We start from the raw sequence: 26,724 nt of genomic DNA, 5'->3' as shown, positions 1-26,724 counted from the left end.
CGAAACTCAAACTAGGACTTTCTGATTCCATCCAGCGCTTCTAGCTAGGGGTGTGTAGTGAGGGGTACGGTTCTGCTAAAGTTAGTTAAGGATGTGGAGAGGAAGAGGAAGCAGAGGGGTTCCTGGGGGAGGAAGTCTCTGGGCCCACATCCCAGGACCAGCGGGGTGAATCATAGTCAGGGTTCCTGCCCCACCTCTGGGTCCAGCTGGCACACTAGGATGTGTAGCCAGATTCCCTACCCTCTTCTCATGCCAGGGTAGGGCCTCCTCAGAAACATACACATGCACACAAACACACACACACACACACACACACACAGCCCAGGCCCAAAGCCTAGAGAGATGGAAACAGTAGTTGCCTTAGACACAGAAGCTTTTTCTATAAAATTATTCCCCAGAGAAATTTTCTTTTAAATGCTCAAAGTAAATAACTTATATCCCTTCTTGAAGAGGAAAACATCCCCAAAGATGGTCTGTCAGAAATCCTTCGGTCAAGCAGGTCAGCTGGCTCCCATGGCCCTTGGGGTGGCCTGACTCTGTCACTGTTCCTAAAACCTTCTAGGACATCTGCTCCAGGAAGAACCTTCAATACCAAAACTCATCTCAATTTTACAGATGGGAAAAGTGATTCTGAGACCAGACTAGGGTCAGGCCAAGGTCATCCAGCATCAGTGGCTGGGCTGAGACTGGGCCCAGGGAACCCTGTCGTCTCTTTTTCCCAGAGCTGTGAGTTCTCTAGCCAAGGCTGCACTCTTGAGGGAGAGCTAGGAAGCATAGCTGAGGCCATGACAACCTCACTCTTCACCTGAAAATTTAACCCATGGCAGAGGATCCAGGCACACATAGGCTTCGGAGCCAAACAGGCCTAAAGAAATAGTTGACACACTTCCTCCCCCATGTCATCTCCCCTGGAGTCAAGGGTCTGCCAAGGCTAAGTGCAAGGAGACACTCCTGTTTTGAAATAAAGAAGTTCCACATGTCTTTGCTTTGAGTCTGTGTGATATCGATCTGCTTGGCAACTGAGATTCTTTTCTTGCTGCTCAGACGTCCTTGTTAACAGTTAAATATGTCTTTATTTTGTGTGCGTGTGTGTGTTTTTTGGCTGGGATAGGCAAAGTCTTTTGGGACACGAGGTCCTCAAAGGTGGAGGAAGATGAACAAAACCATCCTCAGGGCTGAAAAGTGAGGGCTTCTGAACTATGCAATTGCAGAGGGACTTTCTTTCCAAGTACGGCATTCCCGATATACCAGAAAGGGGTGGACGAATGTCAGAAGAATGGCAAGCATGAACATCACGTTCACCTGCAGGGAGAGCAGAAGTGAGGTGAAATCCAGGAATTCTGAACAACAGAACTGTTGCTCAATGAAGCAAGCACTGGTCCATTCCATGACAGATGAAGGGACCAGAAGTCTACCGAGTTTATATTCTACTTTTCACCCAGACACTATGGTGCCCTGGAGGAAGGACTTTCAGTTACTTTTCATTCTGCACTATGGGGTGGGGTAGAGGAGGAATATCAAGCCCATTTCACAGATAAAGAAACAGAGGCCTAGCAAGCATTCAATGACATGTTCAAGGTCACATGGGAAGCTGGTAGAGGCACCAGCTAGAATACACATCTGATTACTAGGTCACCTGATGTCACAATCAAGTCATTCGCCTCAGATTTCAAGTTTACTCTTTTGGCCATACACAGTGGTTCACGCCTGTAATCACAGCACTTTGGAAGGCAGAGGCGAGTGGATCGCTTGAGGCCAGGAATTCAAAACCAGCCCAGGCAACATAGCGAAACCTCAGTGTCTATCAAAAAAATAAAATAAAATAAGCTGGGCATGGTGGCACATGCCTGTAGTGTCATCTGCTCAGGAGGCTGAGATGAGAGGATCGCTTGAGCCCAGGAGATCGAGGCTGCAGTGAGCTGAGATTGTGCCACTGCACTCCAGCCTGGGTGACAAAGCAAGACCGTGTCTCCAAAACAAAAACAAAAAACATTTAGTCTTTCTTTTCTCCAAGTGATGGATTTAAACTCCTATTCTACGATTTGCTGCTTTAAAAATAAAAAATGAGGCAAATAGAGCTGTGCAGTGGTCAAAACACAGAATTCAAAGTTGACTTTTGCTCCTTAGCCGGTGCCTCTGAACACATAAGTAACCTCTTTGAGCCTCAGTTTCTGCAAAGAGCAGGAGAGTCATGCCCACCTCCTAGAGCAGGACCTCAGAGCATCGCTCCAGGTGTAAGGACACAGAGGTGAAAGCACAGAGCTCCTGTCCCTGGGGTCAACTGTGGAGACCCTGCATGGGCCTAGGGGAGAGGCCAGGGTGGGCCTGCACTCACCACAAGCAGGAAACACCTTTGAGGTCTCAGGATTTTGCTTGAAGTTTCGTGAGAATTTCCCACCCTACTCCAGAATGTCTGTTTCCCCACACACACAAATATTTTTGCCCCAAATACTTGAATAACACAGACCCTTCGGGAAGCTGCACGATGCTACATACCCAGGCCATCACAGCCAGATTTGGGGCAGCCAAGGCCTAAGGCCAAGGCCTCCTGCCAGGGATGCCCATCCTCCCAGTACTCACGTAAAATGGGTCATTCTGAAGGGGGCCTTTGATGAAGGTGAAGATGGGGAACTGCAGCAGAGACACCACAGCCGACAAGGCCATCACCAGCCCAAAGAGCTTGCCAAAATGCTCCGAAGGGAAACTGGGGAGAGAAACCAGAGGGGTTCCAGTGAGCTTCAGGGACCCTCCCTCCAAGCAGGAGCCTGGCCTCTGGGGGCTCTGTCGGCCACTTGTCCCCAGCTCCCCTGTCCTAGGCCTGCCCTCCAACCACACCTGTCTGGCCTTTCCCTCTTCACCTGTGCTCAGACATTTGACCCACAGAACCCAGAGAAGGCACATGCGGGACCCTGGACAAACAGACAGGACCCTCATGCAGGCTGCACAAGGGAAGAAAAGACAGGCATGTAAATGGATGGCACGCCAGACAATGCACGCACTAGCAAAGGAAGTAAGACTAGAGTACTAAGGGCACAAAGAAGGGAAGACACTTTTCCGTCTCTTCCCTGGAGAACTGGAATAGAAGTGGGCCTCAGAGGATGAATACGAGTTCACCAGGTAGAAAACAGAGGGAGAGGGCACCGCAGATGTAAAGGCTCAAGTGCATGAATGTTCTATCCTTCCCACCACCTCTGGTCTCACCCCCTCCACACCTGCCCCCAAACCCAGTCTCCCACACCTGACTGCCTCCAGGCCCAGCCTCACATCCCAATTTCTTTACCTCCAGCTTCTCTTTGCCCCAGTGTGTCCCTCTCCACAGAGCCTGCCCCAAGGCCACTTACGCAAGGGTGAGGAAGGCCGCATTGCTCCCATAGAGGAAGGAGCGGCTGATCACTTGCAGGATGAAGGTGAGGTACTGGAGAGGGAGGACGGGGACTGAGGCACAGAGGGCGAAGCCCAGGCACAGCAGGGATGTCAGGGCCAGTGAAGGCACCGTTGAGCAGAGTGCCACCGCCAAAGTGGAGGAACCTGGGCGAACAGAGAGGAAAAAGAGGCTCTCTGTAGGCCAACCCAACAGAAGTCAGGGAAGGGCCAACGAAGACTGGAAAAAGGGGAGGAGCCACTATCCATCCACTGTCCCAACAGAAACCTGGGAGTCATCCTCGAATCCTTTCCCCACAAGCCCCACCTCAAATTCATCAATAATGCTGATCATTCACCTCCTACATATCATTCAAATGTGCCCACTCCTGTCCAAACCCACTGACTCATCCTAGCTTTAAACCACCACTAACTCAGTCATGGATTACTGCAATGCCCTCCTGACAGGCTACACATCTGCCCCTCCCCGCCCTGAACATGTAGCCAGATCCTCTTTGTAACACTACTGGTAATAGCAAAAGACTGGAAACAATCCAAATAGCCATCAGTACAGGAATGCTGCAGCAACTACGCTGCAGCCATGTAATGGAGACCCAGGCAGTGGTTAAAAGGCCTGAGAGGTCCCTGCTACAGAGCACCCTCAGGATAGTGTTACATCAAAAAAAAACCCTGCAGAATAGTGTATACAGTATACTACCTTTTATCTAAAAGAGAGGGAAATGTATGGATATGGTTTGGCTGTGTCCCCACCCAAATCTCACGTTGAATTGTACCTCCCAGAATTCCCACGTATTGTGGGTGGGACCCAGTGGGGGAGGGTAACTGAATCATGGGGGCCAGTCTTTCCCACGCTATTCTTGTGATAGTGAATAAATCTCACGAGATCTGATGGGTTTCTCAGGGGTTTCCACTCTTGATTCCTCCTCATTTTTCTCTTGCCACCACCATGTAAGAAGTGCCTTTCACCTCCTGCCATGATTCTGAGGCCTCCCCAGCCATGTGGAACTGTAAGTCCAATTAAACCTCTTTTTCTTCCCAGTCTCAGATAGGTCTTTATCAGCAGCATGGAAACAGACTAATACATGTATACACACCTACACAATGTTTGTATTTAAAAAAATAAAAATGGTTACCTAAAGAAGAGGAAAAGGGGTACAAGAAACAGAGAGGGAAAGTAAACTTCTTTGAATATATCTTGTTCCACAGTTTTAGCTTTGGGAAAATGTAAATGTCTGATATGTAAATGTTTTACAAATAAAATTAAATAATAATAGGAAGAAAACAAGTAAAACAATCTTTAAAAATCAGAAACAAAATAAAATGAAGCCAATGAACATAACTCTATACCAAGTTGGTGACCCTTAAAATCAGTAATTTGGGCCAGTGTGGTGGCTCACACCTGCAATCCCAACACTTTGGGAGGCCAGGGCAAGAGGATTGCTTTTGCCCAGGAGTTAGATAGACATCAGCCTGGGCAACAAAGACCCTTCCTCTACAAAAAAAAAAAAAAAATTATTTTAAATTAGCCAGACATGGTAGTGCATGCCTGTAGTTCAAACTACTTGGGAGGCTGAAGGGAGAGGATCACTTGAGCCCAGGAGGTTGAGGCTGCAGTGAGCCGTGATCGTACCACTGTACTCCAGCTTGGGCAACAGAGCGAGACCTCATCCCTAAAAATAAAAAAGAAAATATGGCAATTTGACTGTACATCTCTAATGGGACATATCCTAAGGATGAGAAAGGAATAAGGACAGAAAAAAGGAAACAAAGAAGTAGCAACAGTATTTAGCAATTGTATTGTTATCAAGTAACATCAATATTGCTAAAACCAGTAATTATATTTAAAATACTATATATGTGTATGTACATTTATATATGCATATGTTAGGAACCAAGATTATCAGAGGAAGAGAAAGGGCTACAAATGTAAAATTAAGGAAATAAAAATTTGAATAAAAATATCAGTATTAAGTATTTACGATATTTTTCTTATAAAAAATTATATATATGTTAACTCTATCCAAAACCCAAAAGCAGTGACAACCCAGGAGCAATAAGAAACCTCAGCATCCAGACTGTAGTCTCTAAATACCATTTCCAATTAAAGAAACCCAGGGCTAGTTGGGAAAAAATGACAATTTCAGGTCTGGGGCAGGAAACACACCTAGTGAAATGGACCTGAACATTTAACTGTGCTAGAAAGTAAGGAAACTGTCTAGAAATAATGTGATTTCATCTAAAAGACACAGATTCTGGGTTGGTAAAGTTTTCAATGGCCAAAAGTGAGACAATTTGAGCATCAAGAAGAATCATGACAGAACAGATTGAAACATGTCAAATATATTTTAAAATGAAATTTTATAAATGAAACAATTAGTAGCCATCCCTGGAGGTCACTAGGGCACCAACTCATATTTCGAACTGGTAAATAAACGTGTAAACCAAGCATTTATTTCTAGGTAACAAAATACTAAGGAATGTTTTTCTTTCTAGAAGAATTCTAATGATTAAAAGCAGAAGGTAGAAACAGAAAATCATCCTTTTGGCCAGGGGCAGTGGCTGTAATCCCAGCACTTTGGGAGGCCAAGGCGGATGGATCACCAGAGGTCAGGAGTTTGAGACCAGCCTGGCCAACATGGTGAAACCCCAGCTCTACTAAAAATACAAAAATTAGCCAGGTAGTGGGTGCCTGTAATGCCAGCTACTCGGGATGCTGAGGCAGGAGAATCGCTTGAACCTGGGAGGCGGAGGTTGCAGTAGGCTGAGATTACGCCACTGCACTCCAGCCTGGGCAACAGAGTGAGACTCTGTCTCAAAAAAAAAAAGAAAGAAAAGAAAATCATCCTTTTGTGATCCTAATAAAATAACGGGCCTAGGCATTGATCACTAATGGCTCCTAAAATCACTAAGTATATGGTTGATGGGAAACTTTATAGTGGATGGATCAGACTCACAATGTCTAAACCAGTTGATCAATCTTAACATCGTAACAAGACAACAGACACCCGGGGCTGCTGATGGGAGACCAGAGGAAACCCATAGCTCTACTGCTGAGTTATTAGTGGCAAAAAAATATATAAATATATTAAACTGTGTTTCCTCCAAGCTTCCAATTCTGCTGTTTACAGGAAATACCCAAGGAAAGGAATACTTTTAAATGACACATTAAAACAACGCCAAATCCAAAATATGGGAAAATGACCCAGTTTCTTCAACAAATAAACAAGAAAAGGTAGGGGGGAGGACTGTTCTAGATTTTAAAAGCTATAGAAGACACAGCAACCAATACACTGCATGGACCAGGGATGGATCCTAATTTGAACAAACCAACTATAAAAAGATGTATTTGAAATGATTGGAGGAATTTGAACAGTGACTGCACGGTAGATGATATGAAGAAATTATTATTATTTTTTAGGTGTGATCATGATTTTATGGTGATGTTTAAGTAAAAGAGGCCTTATTTGTTAGAGATACATTTACGGGTATAGAGAAATATTTACGGATGAAATGATACGATGTCTGAGATTTGCTTTGAAAACTCTAGCAGGTGTGGGAGAAGCAGGTGCATGGGTGGGGGAAGGGATAGATGAAATAAGTATGCAAAATGTTAGTCTACTTTTGTCCCTCCTGACCCAGCAGGTTAAAAACAAAAGAAAAGACAAGGCATGGTGCTTCACGCCTGTAATCCCAGCACTTTGGGAGGCTGAGGCGGGCAGTTCACCTGAGGTCAGGAGTTCAAGACCAGCCTGACGTGGTGAAACCCCGTCTCTACTAAAAAGACAAAAATTAGTGGGGTATGGTGGCACACGCCTGTAATCCCAGCTACTTGGGAGGCTGAGGCAGGAGAATATCTTGAACCCAGGAGGTGCAGGCTGCAATGATCCAAGATCACACCACTGCACTCCAGCCTGGGCAACAGAGTGAGACTCTACCTCAAAAAAAAAAAAAAAAAAGGAGAAAGAAAAAAAAAGAGAGAAGATGTCATGGGGTAAATGAAGACCTCCCTTCCTGGTTCCCTGACCAGCCCACCCTCCCCCGCATCTCACCTGTCTTTCTTGCTTCCTTCTGGTACTTCTCTTTAAGCCGGTCCATGAGCAGGCCATTCCAGGGGGCACACAGCACTCCGAACTGAGTGAAGGCAAAGGCATTTGTGTAGGTGCTGACTGCAGAGGGAAGAGAGAGGTTGGTTGATGAGAAGTTTCCAAAACTCCCTTCCAGGCAGGGACTCTTCCACCTTACCCTTGTCTACACGTCCCTCCTCCCCACACCATCAGACCCTCCTCTGATGTGTACAGCCCTGCTGGGAGGCTCTGTGTTCCCAGCTGGGACGTGCAGATGGGCTACCTCCCAGCCCTACCACATACCTCGTGCCATGTCCCCACCAGCCATGTTGGTCAGCAAGGAGTTGAGAGTGCCAATGAAGAGGTAGTGCCACAACTGTATCACAGACAGCCACACCAGGTGCCAGGCAAAGCGCTGAGAGAAAGCGTAGCTCCAGAAGGAGCGGAGTTCCTGCTTCTGCCCTGCCCCTGGGGTCTCTAATGGGGAGAGGAGGATCTGGGTGTGAATTACGAGGAAAGTGGACAGGTAGGATGGGGAGTGTGGAGGCTTCAGTGGAACATTTCAGGTCTGGGCCCACCTTCTACCCTTGGCTCCCAGAACTCACCCGGCGTGCTCTGCGCCTGCCTCAGACTCACACATCCCCACCTCCCTGCTTTGTCATGCTGGCCCTACCACCTTGGATGACCCTCTGTGTTCTTCTCTGTCTATTGAAATCCGATCTGTCTCTCACAGCCTGGTCAATGACACTTCTTGCAGTAATACCTTCCTGATCTTTCTCAGCCAGAAAGGTGAAAGGAACGACAAGGAGAGGAGAAAGTCAGAAGGGAGAGGAGAATGAGTGTGGATACTCTGTTCTAACCTGCTCCTCAGCGCCTCCCTTTCTTTTGGTACCAGTATCCTGAGTTTCTTTGGGAAATCTTACTCTACCCTAATCTTCATGGTCCAGATGGGACCGTGAATTCAGTGTTCTGTTCCTCTCTCAAGGTTAACCAATGAGATGGTTCCCCCTAACAAGGCAGATCGGCCATGAGTTTAGATTAGGATGGACCTAATCTAAAATAGGTCCTACACCCTGGCAAGTTCAATTTCCTCCCTTGATTTTGGAAGCTTCCCAGAACCCTATTCTTCTTTCTTTAAAATAAATAAATAAATACATGTTTTGGATCCAATTGTCAGATGGTAAAAATGAAAACAAAAAAATCAATTTTATTCTGTATATTTAAGATATACAATATGAGGTCATAGGATACATATAGCTACAAAGATGGTTACTACAGTGAAGCAAATTAACATATCCATCATCTCACATTTCTACCTGTTTTGTGGCAAGAGCAGTTAAAATCTACTTGTTTAGGAAAGTCCCAAACACAATACAGTTTGATGACCTACAGTCTTCATGCTGTGCATTAGATCTCTAGGACTGTTCATCCTGCTCATCTGCTCCTTTTTGTCCTTTGACCTGCATCTCCCATCTCCTCTCCTACCCCGTTCTTATTTCTACTGTAGCTAGCTGTGGTTTGTGATGTGTGTAACCAAAGACGCGAAACAGAGAGGAAGGAAAGGAAGCAGTGATAGAATTGGGACAATAAGAGAGGGCGGACCCAGGAGACCTGGAGAAATGGGGGCACCGTACCAGACTTAGTGCAATGGCATCACAGAAGAGGGCAGAACCAAGGAGTGGGGGTAAGGGAAGGCAACCCATGGAAGGCAGGCTTCAAAGGGTGGGGAAGTGATAGGATGCAAAAGAGAGAAAAGAGGGACAGAAAAGAGACAAAAGCCCTGGACTCCCCATTAAGTGAGAGGGTTGGGAAGATGCCAAAGGCCCTTTTTCTGTCCTGCCTTTCCTGATTCCGGGTCCCTGGGGGAGCTCTGGAGGTGAGGGGCCAGGAAAGGCACAAGGAGAGGCTTGGGTCTGGAGGAGAGATGGGTTAGCCAGCAGGGCTCACCTTCCTTTGCTGAAAGGAACTCCTTTGACTGTAGCTCCCTGTTTTCATGCTCAGCTGTTTCCTTCTCTTCCTTTGTGGTGCCATTCCCAGAGCACAGGCTATGGAAACAAAAGCCCCACCAGCAAGGCCAAGGACTGTTGAGCTGAACCTGAGACTCAGACTGGAGGGAATAGTATGGTGAATCCCACATTTCACCGCACTTTGGAATCACCTTTAGCCACCCTGATGCCCGGGTTGCAGACCAGACCAGTTAAATGAGAATGTCTGGAGGTGAGAACCAGGCTTCCTTTTCTAAGATCTGTACGTGAACCTAGTGACTCTAATATGCAGCAAAGTTTAGGAAGCATGAAAAGAGTAGGGCAGGCCCACGTTCAAATCCCAGCTCTGCCTCTTCCTAGCAACAGAAAGATGGCTCAGACTTAACCCTTCTGAGCCTCATTTTTTTCATTTAGAAAATGGAGATAAGGATATCTCAGAGGATTATTGTGAGGATGAAATCAGAGAGCACATGGGGTCTGACAATTAGTAAGTGAGCAGCAAAGGAACGCCCTTCCTCTACTCCTTGTGGCAACTGACTGCAAAAATGATTACATTTCTTCACTTCTTCTGTATTTCCCCCCATTTGAATGAGACTTTGCAGCTCTATTTCCCCATGCCCTGAATCTGGGCCAGCCTTGTGAACTGCTTCAGCCAAAAGAATGCAGCAGAAGTGGTTGTGCCAATTCCAAGCCTAAACCTCAAGAACACTTGTGCATTTCTGCACTCTTTCAGAACCCTGAAATCACGGTATGAATGAGCCCACGCTGGCTTGCTGGAGGATGGCAGCCACGTGACCCAGGCATCCCTGACACTCCAAACCTATGTGAGTGAGGCCATCCTAGCATAGCCAGCCCCCATGTAATCCTCCAAATGATCAGATGCATGAATGAGCCCTGTCAAAATCATCTACACCTGGCCCTGATCAGTGGAACTAGCCAGCCACCCACAGACTTGGGAAAAATAATAAATGCTTAACGTTTTAGGCTGCTGAGTTTTGAGATAGTCTGTTATGCAGCAATAGCTAACAGATGCACTGCTCCAGTCCTCCTCCTCTCCTGTGACAGGTTTGCTTTGCCCTGTCCGTCCCACCCTAAGGCCAATGAGGGGCTCTGGCCCACAATCACCAGATAGTCCTTACCCATAGCTGTAGTTGGGGGGCAGTGGGTATGGGATGTGCCCCCGGGGCATCAGGAGGAAAGTGCGTGCTACATGCCAGGTACTGCAGACAGAGAGGAAGATGAAGGAGGCCCTGAGGCTGATGCCTTTTTCATAAAGAAGCTGCAGAAGGAGGAGGAAAAAGTCAGTGTCACACCCACGTTCGCAGCAGCACTATTCGCAATAGCCAAAGGATGGAAGCAAACTAAGGGTCCATCAGCAGATGAACAGCTAAACATAATGTGATCTATACACACAATGGAATATTATTCAGCCTTAAAAAAGGAAGGAGGCCACCATGCTGGCTCACACCTACAATCCCAGCACTTTGGGAGGCAGGAGGATCACTTGAGCCCAGTTCAAGACCAGCCTGGACAACATAGTGAGACCCTCACCACTTCTCTACAAAATTTTTATTTAATTAGCTGGGTGTGGTGGCATACACCTGTAGTCCCAGCTACTCAGGAGGCTGAGTGGGAGGATTTCTTGAGCCCAGAAGTTTGAGGCTGCAGTGAGCCATGACTGGGCCACTGCACCCCAGCGTGGACAATGAAACATGACCTTGCCTCCAAATAAAAAAAAAAAAAAAAAAAGGAAAGAAATTCTGACACACGCTACAACATGGATGAACTTTAAGAGCACTATGCAGGGCCGAGCTCAGTGGCTCCTGCCTGTAATTCTAGTGCTTCAGAAGACCAAGACAGGAGGATTGCTTGAGTCTAGGAGCTTGAGACCAGCCTGGGAAACAGCAAGACCTCATCTCTACTAAAAATAAATAAATAAATTAGCTGGGCTTGGTGGTGCACGCCTGTAATTCCAGCTACTCGGGAGGCTGAGGTGAGAGGATATGATTACATGATTACATGCCTGTAATCCCAGTACTTTGGGAGGCTGAGGCAAGCAGATCACTTGAGGCCAGGAGTTCCAGACCAGCCTGGCCAACATGGTGAAACCCCGTCTCTACTGAAAATACAAAAATTAGTGGGGCATGGTGGCACGCACCTGTAATCCCAGCTACTTGGGTGGTTGAGGCAGGAGAATCGCTTGAACCCGGGAGGTGGAGATTGCAGTGAGCCAAGATCCTGCCACTGCACTCCAGCCTGGGCAACAGAGCGAGACTCTGTCTCAAAAAAAAAAAAAAAAAAGGTTAAGATAGTAAATTTTATGTTATGTATATTTTATTGCATACAAGAACATCAGCAGAAGAGGCAGGGCCTGGAACCCTGTTTTCTAAGGAGTCCTAGTACAAGCCATCACCCACCATCCTGTAAGCTGATTAGGGACACGTGGTACACACATGCCCCCCCCACCCCAAGACACACCCGGCAGTAGAGGAGTCCTCATATGACCCATCCCCACAGCCGGTGGAGCCTCCTCATGTGGCTCCCCAGATATCTTCTAGCGCAGTGCCTTTTTTCCCCCAATGACAGCAAAGGCCTTTTGTTCAAAGAAAATTTTACACAAAAAATTCAACTTACAAAACACACCAATGGGGAGCTTGCCAGTCATCTCCCTCTTTATTCTCCTTGGTGACTGGCATGACATCAAAGAGAATCCCTAAGTCCCTCAACAGCTCAGTTTGAAAACCACTGACCTAGCCCAACCTCCTCCCATTTTACAGACAGTGACATTGAGGTCCAGAGAGGTGCAGTGAATTGCTCAATGAATTGTCAGAGTAAGCAGCAGCAAAGTCAGATTAAACTAAGAATTCCTGCTCCTGCTCCCTTTGCCCTTCCAACTCTAGAGAGACAGGAGAGAGGCTGGGCATGGGGCTCATGCCTGTAATTTCAGCACTTTGGGAAGTCAAGGAAGGCGGATTACTTGAGGTCAAGAGTTCAAGACCAGCCTGGGCAACATGGCGAAACCCCATCTCTACTAAAAATACAAAAATAAGCTAAGTGTGGTGGCACGCCTATAGTCCCACCTACTCAGGAGGCTGAGGCAGGAGAATTGCTTGAACCCAATAGGCAGAGGTTGCAGTGAGCCAAGATCCCACCAATGCACTCCAGCCTGGGAGACAAAGTGAGACTCCAACTCAAAAAAAAAAAAAAAAAAGAGAGGAAAGAAAGGGAGGCATACCCAGGGGAAGGAGGGAGAACCTGGAAAGTGGCTCTTGTGCCGGGAGTAGAAAGGCTTGAGTGCACCAGGGGCTCAGTCTCTGCATGACCCTCCAAACCTCCAAAGCTTATGGGACTAAGCTAGACTCATGTCTGGGTAGTGACTGCCAGAGATCCTCTTCTCTGCCCCCATAACCCACAGGCAGTGCCAACTGCCTGTGACCTAACACTAAGCCCAGAGAGAAGTCCCAGGTTGGGCTGCTTGAGATCCACACTCTTCCCTTCCTTTCACTCAGCCATCTGTGGTGTGCTGGCTTTAGTCCTCCAGCTTGTTGCCTCATAATTGAAGCATGGTTGCCACAACTCCAGCTATCACATCCTCACACCGCAACATTCAATGAGGAAAACTTTGTTTTCACTCTGCTTTCACCCTCCGTCAGGGAAGAAAAGTCCCCTTGAGTCTTCTACTATATACACTCCCTTTATCTCATTAAAAAGGACTGGATCATATGCTGACCTCCATCCATCACTAGCAAGGGGTAAACGGATTGCCATGGTTGGCTTTGATCAATGAGGATTCATCCCCTGGGCTAAGCAGGTCACTGCCCAGATAAAACTGTCCGCAATGAATAAGGCAGAATGGTTGTTGATTGACCTCTAATAGCCTTGGCAACAGTTCATCCCCTGATACCCCAACATCAGCCACTGGGACAGCTGGACAAGCCTCTGTGTCTGCCCCTGCTGTACCCACTAGCCACTTGCCACCTTCTTGTCCAAACTAGAAGCTCACAGCAGCAAACGCCCCACTCTAAAGGGCCCCCAGCCTCTACCCAACACTGGCCCAAGCACATCACGACCGCTGCCACAAAAGCTTGGGTAAGTCTGAAGAAGGGGCTTAGCGGTTACAAGCTCAGGCTCTAGAACCCACAAGCCTGGGTTCAAATTCCAGTATCATGGCTACTAGCTGCAGAACCTTCAACAAGCTTTTTAACCTCGGACACTCAAAGGCTTCATCTGTAAAATGGGGGTAACACAGTACCTACCTCACCAAGTTGATGGAGAGAAATAATGCAGGTTCACAAGACAAGCGTCTGGCATATACAAGTGCTCAATGAATGTAGGCTGTGGCTATATTTACCTTGATAATAAGGAAGACTGCCGAGGAAGAGTCAAATGCTCCATTGTAGAGAGTGATGATGGTCGAACGGTGTTGGCCAAATAGGTTCCCAATCTGGGGATGATAGGACCAGCCTGGATCACTTATTTATTCATGAAACAGATACTTCCTGAGCACCCAGCATGTGGCAGACCCTCCTTATACCCAAACTCACCCTCCACCGCTAGAGCTCCCACCTCAGCTTGGGCCAACCCCATCTGAGGCAGCCAATTATAGAAAAGGGTCTCTCCTTCCCTCCACCTTCCCTCCACCCTGCCGAGTGCCTGGGATTAGGGAAGGCTCCCACCTGCAGGTTGGTGATGAGAAACAGGATTCCCCCAATGGTGAGCATCGGCATGGCCAGGAAGAGCAGCACAGCTGAGCCTGGACCATCAAAGTCAGAAGCAGGGTGGTGTCAGTGCAACCCAAACATGGAGCCCCAAACTCTGCTCCCACCTGCTCCAAATTCCCAACAATCCTGGTGTCCAGGCCCCAATTCTATCCAGAGTTCCAGCGTCCTTCAAGGGTTTTTAGGATACCGGCCAAGGCTTCCCCAGATATCTCTGTGGAAGTCTTCTGAGCCACCTTCTTCGCAACCAAAGTTGGTCCTCAGTCTGTGGCAGGCCAGGAAGTCTACAGACAGAGGCAGAGCTCTAAGTGAAGCCACCTCTCTCTTCCCTCAGTAAACCACAAGCTGCCTCTCCTTTTCATCCTTGACACTCTAGGAAAAAAGGACCTTGGACTCAGGTCCCTGGCTCAACCCTCTAGCCCATCCCCTAATTCATGGTATTGGCCTTGAGCCTCAATCATCTGTTCAATAGGAACGACAGTTCCTGCTCTTCCTGCCTCAGGTGCTACAAGAACTGAGTGAGAAAAGGACCATGGTCTTTTCTTTGTTCACTAAACTCTGAGCACTTCTTTGGTGCCAGGCATTGTGCTTGGCACTGGAAATGCAAGATGAATCAGATACTCCTTGCCCTTATATAGACTGATATGCAAACAAACGGTTATAACAGGTCTGGTAAGTGTGAGACCACAGCAGAAAAGCTCAAGAGCTGGGCTAGGGGGACCCTTGACAAATTATTCCTCCCCAAACCAGACTTCTGCCCACCATTATTCTGGCCACAACCTATGCCTGTCCTATTATTTGCTAAAATGTTTTAAGTTGACTCACTTTTATCCAAAAAATATCTATTTTTAAAGGACACTTTATATCACTACTGAAGATGAAAACACTGGCATTGCTTGTCATGAATAGAAAGTAACTGTCAAAATAAATACAACGAAAGGAAAACAATGTTATTCAATTGTAGCTGGATGCATTTGTCCTTAGAATGTTCAAAGCCTAAGACCTGCTCTTCCCATCACTGTTAAAATCACACTGGCCCCACATCAAGACATTCTTTCATGAAATCAGAAGGACTGAAAGAGAAATAAAAAGGGAATAGCTCTTCTACCAGGTGATTTGATGCTTGTTAGTGTAGTTCACGTAGTATGCGTGTGCCCCTAACATCCTCTTAACTACCGTGCTATACCTTAAGAAGCACTGCCAAGAGCTAATTTTAGAGTATTCACACAGTTTACCATTCAATTTCTGTCTTTATAAAATGTACACTTCTCCTATTACTAAAGGTTGGAGACTCCTTTCACAATAGAGTCCTTGTGGGCTCAAAGCTTTTTTCAAAACCAAAAAGCCCTGTATTATGGAGGAAGAAGAGGATTGTTGCTCAGACAATTTGCAAGCACGAGTCAAACATTACCCAGCCACCACCTCCACATTCAGTTGCTTAAAAATCATTTACAGGCTTTTAGAGTAGATGATGCTGGTTTGAGAAGGAGAGTGGTTTGAAATAATTGGTTTGAGGTGCTGGGCCATCTCATGAGATCTGCGTGGACAAAGACACTCAGCCTCTGTGTTGGCCCAGCACGAGTTCAGACAATCTCATGATGCTGTCGGGCTTTAGCACAGCTTACACACACAAGAGTAATGTACTTTCTTTCCTAAACCAAAAATTGAGGCACGGGTCTGACACTAGGGAAGAATATTGGGAGGCATCTCGTGGCCACCATAACCAAGGCAATGAGAGAAAGAAGAGTGAGGGATCAGGAGGTCTGCACATCAGGCCCACCTCCCACTCGCTATCTCTGTGGCCGTGGATGTGTCTTTGCAAGGGGTCCCTCTGTGGCTTCAGTTCCTCCTCTGTGTAATGGGTGGAAGGGTGGTGGAGAATAAACCAGATTGGAGCTCCAGACTTACAGACTGGTAAAATTTGAAAACAAAGATTTTGAGTACAATAGGGTTGTCAACTTTTACCCTGCTAAGTAAGGATATTTTCAAAATGGTCATTCATATAATCATTTCATTAAAAAGAGAAAGAGAACATTTTAATACATGCAAGAAGGATATAAAGGTTTTTTGTTGCTGTTTTGTTTTTTAGGGTTTTTTGTTTGTTTTTTGATAGAGTCTCACTTTGTCACCCAGGCTGGAATGCAGTGGTGTGATCTCGGCTCACTGCAACCTCTGCCTCCTGGGTTCAAGCAACTCTCCTGCCTCAGCCTCCTGAGTAGCTGGGATTACAGGCGCACACCACCATCCAGCTAATTTTTGTATTTTTTTTAGTAGAGAAGGGATTTCACTATGTTAGCCAGGCTGGTCTTGAACTCCTGACCTCAGATGATCCACCCACCTCAGCCTCCCAAAGTGCTGGGATTACAGGAGTGAGCCACTGCACCTGGCCAGATGTAAAGTTTTGAATAAATTCTACTCTCTGAAGTAATCCATCTCCATCATCCTTGCTTCTCACATTTTTTCAATAAACTGTTTTCACAGACCAGCAATAGCTCAGATCCTTCCAGGATTCTTTCAAGCTGCAGATCTCTGAATAACCATGTGGTCTGCATGTCTTGCCTATAGCCCTCTGCTCGCACCTGCCCCAGCCACCAGGTGCCCCTGAGCTTGCATCCCTCCCACCCACCTGACAGCACTCACCTGCAGAGGTGAAGGCTATGATGAGTGTGGCGGTGGTGTAGAAAAATCTGAAACACAGAACAGGAAAAGCAGAATGTTGTCAAGGAGTGAGAAACCTGGGAGAAAAAACACGATTCTGCTCAGCCAGCCCACAAGTGTAGGACTTGACCACACCCTCAGCCTGGGATGCAACGGGCACTGATGCCTCTAAGCCCCAGGCTCAAAACCAGGCACAAGAAGCCACGACGAGATTGAGATGTGGTCCTGACCTCATGGACAGTGCATTTTGCTCATTCTGAGGCCCAAGGCTAGCATGGGGAGTCTTGGACAATGAGCTCAGCTGACGATGTGATTGGCTTGGGACTTAGCCAGAACAGAATGGGCAAAGCGAAGGTCCTCCCACCTGGAAGCCCCAACAGCCCAACCCCTTGGAGAAAGGGGTTAGTGCCTGGTCTGCAAATCAAGGCCTTGAGTTCTAACTCCTCCTCACTCTGTGGCCTTGGGCAAGGCGCTGTCCTTCTCTGGGCCTCAGGAGCCTTTTCTGTAAAAAGAAATGATCGGACTGATCTAGCTCAGAGTGCTATGATTTCAGGACTACAGTCCCAAGGTTATCAGGCTCCCTTAGCATCTGGGGGTCTTGTAAGGCATGGAGTAAAAAAAAAAAAAAAAAAAAAAAAGCAATATTCTAAGGCTGGGGAAGAGGGAGGGGACAAAGGAAGGGGAGGAAAGGGGAGGTAGCAGGGAGCCAAGGGACCAAGAAGGACTGAGATACAGTCATTCTGCATCCAAAGGCTTAAATTGTAAGGGACTGGCTTTACTCTCTGGCTATTTCCAGAAAGGCAGGCCCAGCCAGCCCTCCCGTCCCTCTCTCTGACAGCTGACCTCACATGTGCCTCCCTGGGAGCACCTGCTCTGAGCTGTATCAGCCCTCAGCAGGCCGCTGATTACCACTGAGCCTGGCCACAGAGCACAAGATTAGGATGCAGCAACACACTGTATGTGAGATCACGTCCCAAACCTTCTGACTCATCTGCACAGGAAACCCCCACAGTCTCCCCTCCAGTCAGAAGGGACATGAAATTCTCCCAGCGGCAATACCAAAGAAACTGCCTATTAGCTAAGCCCCTAGGGAGTGATTGGCTTTTGGGGTGGGGAGGGGGGGCGGTGAGGAGGATGAGGATGAAGCCTGGGCAACCTGGATGTGAGGCTGTGCAGGGGATGAGGACAAGGATCCTCGGGGTGAAGGAAGAGAAGAGCAATTTTAGGTTTTGCTAATTTTGTAACCCTGGCTCCAAGCCAGCCCTTACAGGAAGTCAGCCTGTCCTCCGGCTCAATTCAGCACGTGATAGGGAAGCCACATTTATGCAGAGCAGGGAAAGAGGTAAGGAAATGGAAGCGGGGCTGTGGTGAAGTGGGCAAGTCTAGAGAGAGTCCCGCTGCCTGGGGCTGTTCCTAACAGCTGCTGGGAGCGAGCTGCAGGTGTGGTGCCTGGCAGGGTGGCTGGGCTGTCTGACTCTGGATTTCACTCCAAGCTAGGCTGCTGCCTGAAGGATTCCTCTCACCCACCTTTGCCTGGGCTGGGCCTTTGAGACTTACATGGCTATGAGGCGTGCCACGGTGGTCTTGAACCGGTCAAAGATGTAGCCAGTGGGGAATGTCATGAAGTTGTTCATGAAGGACCCCAGGGTGAAGATGAGTGAGAACCTCTCATCCTGGGCTTTGCAGTCTGGAGTAGAAAAAAGGTCTCCCATGCATCCCAGCCTTCCTGCCAAATGAGCACACAGCCTGGGCTCCCCTCCACCTCGGACAGCTTGTCGGTCACAAACTTGTCCCTTAAGCTGAGTTGAAATGTGGCTGCCCCTAATTACCCCTCAGGAGCTGGTGCCTCCCTCCCAGGCACTTCCCAGATCAAGTGGGGTGAGGGCTGCTGACCCTTCCTCTCATCATAGAAAGAGAAAGAGGGGTGGGCAGGTGGCAGAGTCCTTCCTGCTCCTTGCCACCACCTGGGATCCAGACTTAACTTCCTTAGAAAAGTCATCCCTGCCCTTACCAGCCTGCCCTGTGGCATTGCCAATCGGCCCAGCATCTGGTCCACACAGGTCCTTAAAGTAATCTTCATTCTTGAAGACAAACACTAGTGAAGGCCAGCCAAAGAGGACGCCAGCAAAGCCCAGGCATTCCAGCAGCCCAGTCAGCAGTGTGGCCACGTGAAGGGGCAGGCCCTGGCCCGCCATGAGCAGAGGTGGAGTGGATCTTCAAATCCCACTTTGTCCTCCTGGACGGATCACAGGCGCTGTAAGCCTGGCGTTTGAGCACTTGGAAAATTCCTCTGGCAAGCCAAGCTCTTCCTTTCCCGTAGCTCTCTGGTTCTGTTTCAGGCCTGGGCAAAAACCATCAGCGGATGATTCTCTGGATCCTGTAGAATAAAGATAGAGGCTGCTGGAAGAGGACGCCTGCGGGAAAGGGAAAGGTAGACTAGAGTTATTTGTGGGGTGCATTAAGAGGCAGGATGATCATGGCCGCTGGCAGCAAATGTGGGGAATAAATACTCCAATACATCATCTTAGGCACTGCATTTGAGTAACCACGTGGCAAGCAGAGAGGCAGGTCTTGATGGCCACCTGGAGTCACAGGTGAGATAAACGACTTACCCAATAGCTCCCCGGGAGCAGGTGGAGAAGCGGAGCTCCTGCGCTCGAATTCTGAATACCGTCCACTAAAATAATGACAGCAACTCAACCAGGTGCACAGGCAGGGAGATTTCATACAGAAGACACAAACTCCCGCTGCCAAGTTGGTGTTATCTTCAGTTTATTGACAATGAAACAAAAGCTCCCGCGGATTTCAGGAACTTGCCCAAGGTCACAGGGCTAGTTTTGTCACGACGCAGGCCATTCTACTGCCAGAAATACCCCAACTCCCATGACCCTCGCCTAGGACTCGCAAACCTGGTCCCCGCCGCCCTTCCTCGCATCAACTTCTACCAGGAAAGCCTCCGGGGGCCGTTCCCCGCCAGCCTCCGCACCCCGCTCCAGCCTGCGGCCCGCCCTCCCCGCAGAGGAGCCCGAGGGGCCAGCCCGGGCTCGGCGCCCCATGGTGCCCGAAAGGGGACCCCTCGCCCTACCCGCCTGCTCCGCGCCGGGGCTCTCCGCGCCCTTTCCACGCGGGCCAGGTTCGCTTTCGCGCCTCTCGCAGCCCCTCCCAGTCCCCTGCTCGCCTCCGCCCCCTCCTGCCCGCCCGGAAGGGGCTGGGGCAAGCCTCCCATTCTCCATCACTTCCTTCTTCTTTTCCCTTGCTCACAGCCTCCCGCGCCCTTTTTACCTCTCCCTCTTGAAACTTCTCCCTCTAGAACCCGCTATAACCCCAGTGGTGTCTTTCCCTCCCTCCTCGCTACCTTTCAGCCTCCCAGCCCCCTTGCCTCTGCGTCCCCTAACCAAGTTAGTTGAATGCTGTTACTCGCTCAGGCCCACCTTGGGAAAATGTCACACACAGCACCCAGAGGACACACAGACAGCACATGCGGGTATAGGGACACACACACTCTCTCTATTTGTGCATTTTGCCTTGACCGCTGGGTTGGCAGGGAACATATTTTTCCTGTTTGCTCACCAGCTCAACCCTCTCTCCCAGTTTCACACTCCCAGAGCTGCCAAAAAAATCCCAACCACAGAATCAGGGAGCCAAGAACCAGGACTGAGCGCTTTTCAGAAACCATCCCCTGGAGGACTGACCCGTATTTTCACTCCCAAAGACCCCTTAGATGACTCCCTGCCTCACCCCCGCCCCCCAGGTTCTGAAAGAGCCTTCCCGCCAGACTGCATTGATTAACTATTCATTCATTGCCCCATTTTTTATTAATCAAAGACATATATAATTGCCCATCGGAGCTTGTGATCAGCGTGAGGCCTTACTAAGCAGCTGCCTTACTATCCTTCCAGCCCAGAGCACGTGAGCTGACGTCTTCTTTGGCCTGTGTGGCCGTTTCCTTGCCAAAAGCTCAGTTTGGGGGAGAGCTTCTTGCATATTAGATGCAGTCTGCAGACTCCCAACCCCAGCTACCTGGATCCCCTGAGGGCCCAGGAACTCCAGCTATTCCAAGCCCACTCCTCTTTTTTTTTTTAAGAGGAAGAAATAGAGGTTAGGATAGGGGACAGCCAGAACTGAGTATTTTCCAGATCACCACCAAAGCACAAAAGATAAAGTCTGCAACCACCCCAGTGACTTGACTGAATGGAGGAAGGGTGGCTGGGGTCCTGTACCCCAAGCTACTCGCTAGTTATACAACCTGAGGCAAGCTCTTTGGCTGCCCCACCTGTAAGACAAGGACAATAGTACCTTAATTATAGGAACTGTCATAAAAGAAGTATGAGATGGGTGTATGAGGTCCCTGCATGGCGCAGGTGCTATAGGCAGATTGTAGGGTAGTGGATTTTCTAGTCTGCAGTTATGTAGACAGAGCCAGAGAAGCAGCTTTGGGGAGGAATTTCAAAGGAACTTGCCCACAGTCATTCTACAAAGCTGCAGTATCTTCCCAACTCTGAAACGTATGCTCTCATCACCCCATCTTAACAAACATTTGGATATTAGAGAAAACAAGTCTTTTCTTAAAATAACATTATTTATGGGAGAAAATCCACAAAAATATAGCATCCCAGGACAAACAGGGCTTAAGATGCAAGATTTTCTATTTTACTGCAAGACACAAAGACTCCGAAATTAATGCATGCCCTATCTTCTGCTCTGGCATACATTTTAGTCTCCTGAGGACCTGGGGCGATCAGTAAGTGTGGAAGTAGCAAGGGAGAAACAGAAAAAAGTCAAAGTAAAGAGAGAGATTTTAGAATGTTAATCTGCAGGAGCCTGTCAGAAAGGTCTAGCTCATGGGCTATCTGCACATCCAGGACTGGAGCACGGGACACGGGGCAGGTCGTCCAGGGCTCTGTCCACCTTATCTTGTTACCTCTCTTGACTCTTAGTGCCTCCACTCCACACCTCCCATCAATGTCTGCAGAAGACATGGCCTCTACTAACACAAGTCTTATTGAACTGTCGGGACAAGAAATTAGAATATCCTCTGAACCATTCCCATGTTCTTTGGTTCGAATTCCAGCAGCTAGAAAAGGCAGATGCTATTCTGATCACTCTCCTGCGTGGCTCCAATGAGGATTAATGAGTAACATCAGAGAGAGAAGTGATTATAATAAGGTCTGACGGCGCACCCGATGTCTTCATCCCTTTTCTCTTCAGCTCCTTCCTCATCATCTCACATCTTTTTTTTTTTTTTTTATTGATTGATTGATTCAACAAATACATGTGGCACCCCAGGCTCTGTGCCAGGTGCCGGGATTTGTAGAGAAGAGATTCAATGCCTGCTCTCAAGGGGCTCATTCTCTTGTGGGAGAGACAGACAAAGAAACCCAAGATTTCTGGAGTGTGGGAACGGTCTTCGAGGCAGATGCTAGCACAGCACATTGAAAGGCACGGAACCTCAACAAAACAATAACATTTAGGAACCAGCTAGAGCACAGATTGGTGAAGAAAGCGGCAAGATTTGAGGCCAGCATCGCCATCTAAGTGAGGGCATTAAGATTTCAGCCCACATCAATCAATCATGTCCTATTGATTTCACCCCTTAATATCTCTCCTATCTTTCCTTGGCCACTCCTGTATGCAGACACTCATCATCTCTCACACAGGCATCATCTGCTTCCAAGCCATCGTCATTCTCCTGCAAGAGTTTATTTCCATGGTTCCCGCTGGATGACTTCACTTAACTGCTCAAAACCCTTCTGAGGTCCAGTCAACTGGCTGGTAAGGACCAGTCCAGGGTCTGGGGCTGCCAGCCATGAGACATTGCTTTGAGGGGAAGAGGAAGCATAGAACTGGGTCTCCTGCATCCTACTGCCCAAGTACCAATGCTGGAGGTGGTTTTCCTTCCCATCATCAGCAGGTCTGGATATCCAGGATCCACTCTATGGATGTTTTTATGGGCAGAGTGGGAAGATGGATATGTTTAGGTTAGGGAAAGAGGGTTTGCCAAAGAGGGCAGTATAAGTGAGCTGCACTCCATCATTCCCCTGGCACAAACAATGGCTAGTATCCTCTAGTCCTCAAGAGCACCACCTTCCAATGCAGTCCCTGCCTCTCCATGGACCTCTCTCCTCAAACTTCCTCTGAACAGCCTCAGCGAGGGCAATTGCCACTCTCTGGGCAGAGTCCAGATATTCTCTCCTACCCTCTGACATCACTTTCTAAATTTGTATATGTAGATAAACTCTGAGCCATTCACAGAAAAGGCTTTGATTTCGGATACGCCAAACACATAAACAAACAAACATAAGCTTTCCTTTCACAATGGGCTCATGTAAATTAAAATGTTTGGTTTTGGTTTTCCACCTACGGTCTCGAAAGGGGTTTCTAGAGCCTGTTTTGGAAGTCAGAAAGCAAAAGGTAAATGCAAACATCATTTCACCTGCAGAGAAAATTCTAATCTTCTTGAGGCAGTGCCAAAAATAATACAAGCACACTGCTATCGAGCCAATTACTGATATCTCCGAGCTTCCGTCTCCTCATCTATAAAATTGGAATCGAGTTGTATGGATTAAAGATAATGTATGAAAACTGCCCAATTAGTACACTATGAATAAATAGCAGCTACTGTTGTCAACAAATATTATTGACTTACTGGAAAACAAAGAGGAAATAAAGTCACATTTAGGGAGAATTTCAAAGTGTTCCTAACCTAAAAAGGAAATAAATTAGGGGGAAAAAAATCCACTAAGTAATGGGTTAGCTCAGTTTACCTTGCTTAAGAAGTCCCACCCTAGAGAACTGATCTCTAGATAACACCCAAATGCATGTGGTACAACCCCACAAGACTGTCTGGGCTTAAGGCAGGGGCTTGGTTTGTCCTGTAAGCTGTGGGAAGTCTGTTCATGAGCCAGAGTAGACAGGAAGAGGATGGAGCCTTAGAGCTGGCTCTTCAGGGTATCTCCTAGTGTGTTCAAAGCAGTTCTCAGGAGGGTGGGGAACTGCTAAGTAGCCAAGTAAATATGAGGCCTCCTTGCTGGGGAGACCTTTCTCTTTAACAGAGGTGAATCTGAAAGGACACCCAAAGAGGCACTGGAGGGTGGGGGCCACTCTGGCCCCTCAGAGCAGCCAGCTCAGCTTCAGTGGATGCTAGAGGCAGCAGAGGATCAGCCTGGATCAGCCTCCCTTTCACCATGCAGAAAACAGAGCTCCCCCACCAGACCAGATACTGGAAGCACTGGGCCAGGCCTAATAGAAAGCGGAGCCCCAGGCCCCACCACACCAGGGCTTATGAGGCTCCTGCTACCCACACTCCCAAGCCCCAGCTCCACTTCCATGTTCATCAAGCAACCGTTTACTGGTAACTGCACTTCCTGATAGACTTTGCTAGAAAGGAATGCCTCAGTGCACTGACAATATCTAAACCTGCAACTCTAAGGACCAGGCTGGGGAACACCATGTCAACATGGAGGCATGTCCTATCCCTGAAAAGAAAAATAAGGAATATCAATAATACCTGCTGGGCACTGAGCACTGACTATGTATCTGATTCGAAGCGCTTTTTGCTTAATCTGTCACTGAATCTCACGATAGGTGTTGTTATTAGCATCTATTATCTGGGCCAACTGAGGCCTAGAGGGATGAAGCAACTCCCCCAACATCACCAGGTAGCGGTGCCAGGACTGGGATAGAAACCTGATGCTCTGACTGCAGCTAATGCTTTTTTTTTTTTTTTTTTGAGACAGCATCTCAATCTGTCACCGAGGCTGGAGTGCAGTGGTGTGATCTCAGTTCACTGCAGCCTCCACCTCCCAGGTTCAAGTGATTCTCCTGCCTCAGCCTCCCGAGTAGCTGGGATTACAGGCGTGCACCACCAGGCCCAGCTAATTTTTTTGCGTTTTTAGTAGAGACGGGGTTTCGCCATGTTGGCCGGACTGGTCTCGAACTCCTTGGCTCAAGTGCTCTGCCTGCCTTGGCCCCCCAAAGTGCTAGGATTACAGGCATGAGCCACCATGCCCAGCCAGCTGATGCTCTCAATCTGTGCCCTACCCAGTCTTCCTGGGAGGCTTCCCAAGAGCTAGACAGAGCATGAGCTCTGGAATTGGGTTGATGGGGGTACCAGTTATTACTAATAGGAATGAAGATGGGTAATTCTTTCAGACAGCACCCTTGATTAAAACAAGAGAGTAGTGCTGCCTCTCTGTGATTCTGTGTCTCCCTGCCCTGCTCACACAGACACCACACCCGCTCACACAGACACCACACCCACCCACACGCATGATCATGAAAAGAGGAAATGGGTCCAGGAGGAGGAGACAGGACTCCTGAGTGAAAACAACGGGGTTTTTCACATTGAGAGCTTTGCCCAACACCCCCAAGATGAAAAGAGCAGGAAACTGCTGGGGCCGATTGAACACTGGACTTTTGTTGTGGAAAAAGGCAAAGGGAAGCAGGAAGAAACTGGAACAGTTTCCATGGTGCTGGAGGGTAGGGAAGTGGGTAGGGATTAGCTGGAGGGAGAAGGAGAAGCTGGGGTGGAGGGGAACCTCCACTTGCCAGGAGAGCACATGTAGGATGGGAACCCCAGATGATACTCAAGGCATGGCATTAGACCAGAAGCAAGTCTGTGGTGAAATTAGGGAAGGCTCCACTGGGGACTGTAGACAGAGCACTGGACAAGAAAGCGGGAGACCCAGGGTCCAGTCCTGGCTCTGGAGCCCCCTGGGTGGGCTACCCCGGGCACCTTTCTCCCTTGGGGCCTCCATTCCTACCTCTGTGAAGTGAGTGCTGAACCTCTCTTAGCCCTGACTTGCTGAAATGCTGGGACTCCGTACAGAGGCTGACATTAAGCAGGGATCTGTCGTGGGGTGCTGCAATGTGCCTCCAGATGCTGCACGGGAGAGGGCAGAAAAGGCCTATGTGGTGAGTCCGCCCTGGGAGCCTCTGCTTGCAAGCTGAAGTGGCCTGAGAGTGACTCAGAAACCACGGAAGTTCCCGGGGCTGATGGGTTCTTATAGATTGTACATGCAGCTCTCCTCGTGCGCTGCAAAACCGCAAGATGGGCTGTGACCACTCTCAAGGAAAGAGCCCTATCTGCAAAAAGCATTCTGCCCTCCAGGTCTTAAAGCAAACACAGACTCAATCCTTATTCCTTTTAAGACAAAATTGCCTCAGGGGCATCAGGGAGGCAGCAGGCCTCAAATGTGTGCCTTTCTAGAATTCTCAGTGAAAGCACCCTTTTGGGTATTAATAATGGCAACAGTAATGACAGTCATTTACTGAGTGCTACTTTTGGGACAGGCATTGGGCTAAGAGCTATATGTAATATATATTATTATTTAATGCCCACAGCCACCCCATAAGGAGGCAGAGGTGCTATCATTATGCCAACTTTAAAGATGAAGAAACTGAGGCCTCAAGAGATGAAGTAACTTGGCCAGGTCACTCAGCCAGTAAATGGGAAGAGATAAGACTTCCCAGACTCCAGAGCCCATGTTTTCACCATTATGCTGAAGTACCTCTTTTCCTGTGCCAGTGTGATCTGCCTCCAGGAATCCTGTCTTGACGTTCCCTTCCCCATACAGAAGTCCTGTCTGTGTCCTCTTCAGCCTGATAGTATATCTTTTCATACCATTCTTTGGACATCTCTGTTATACTACTCCAATGTTGTTCCCTCCCCTGTCCCTCCCTGGGAGCTTAGTTGTTGTGATTAAGTATAGGGGAAATGACCCACACTAAACAAACTCATAAGAGACTGATTGATAAACCTGAAATGCAATTTATTAATTTACACTGAGAAATGAAACCACCCAGCAGATGGGAATCCTAAGGCTGACTGGTCAGCACAGTCTCTTTCAGGAAGGACAGGCTTTTGGGAAAGGAAATCAATACCAGAAGGTTCTTTGTTGAGTACAAAGTCAGAGGGAA

The 26,724-nt window shown here is 48.2% G+C and overlaps 1 protein-coding gene across 7 annotated transcripts; it reads right to left on the bottom strand.

Annotated features, from left to right (window-relative positions):
• Nucleotides 1-355: 355 nt before the first annotated feature.
• SLC43A3 (solute carrier family 43 member 3) lies at nt 356-25,819 on the bottom strand. Of its 7 annotated transcripts, none has more exons than XM_009246358.4 (14): nt 20,238-20,323; nt 19,419-19,483; nt 18,818-19,183; nt 18,364-18,493; nt 16,789-16,835; nt 14,107-14,183; nt 13,782-13,874; nt 10,570-10,709; nt 9,393-9,490; nt 7,749-7,922; nt 7,431-7,547; nt 3,342-3,528; nt 2,581-2,704; nt 356-1,302 (listed from the first exon to the last, which is right to left on the bottom strand). In XM_009246358.4, exons 3-14 carry the CDS (start codon nt 18,999-19,001, stop codon nt 1,198-1,200), a joined length of 1,476 nt encoding a protein of 491 aa, XP_009244633.1. In that variant the 5' UTR covers nt 19,002-19,183; nt 19,419-19,483; nt 20,238-20,323; the 3' UTR covers nt 356-1,197. The 7 variants fall into 7 exon arrangements, with proteins under 7 accessions (XP_009244633.1, XP_009244635.1, XP_003777813.1 ...); XM_009246360.4 differs by having other exon boundaries at nt 18,818-19,220; nt 20,238-20,315; XM_003777765.5 differs by lacking the exon at nt 20,238-20,323 and adding an exon at nt 19,892-20,051.
• Nucleotides 25,820-26,724: the final 905 nt, after the last annotated feature.

The sequence above is a fragment of the Pongo abelii genome, chromosome 9, assembly GCF_028885655.2.
Source record: "Pongo abelii isolate AG06213 chromosome 9, NHGRI_mPonAbe1-v2.0_pri, whole genome shotgun sequence".
NCBI classification, from domain to species: Eukaryota; Metazoa; Chordata; class Mammalia; order Primates; family Hominidae; genus Pongo; species Pongo abelii.
This window is presented reverse-complemented; position numbering and strand designations above follow the sequence as displayed.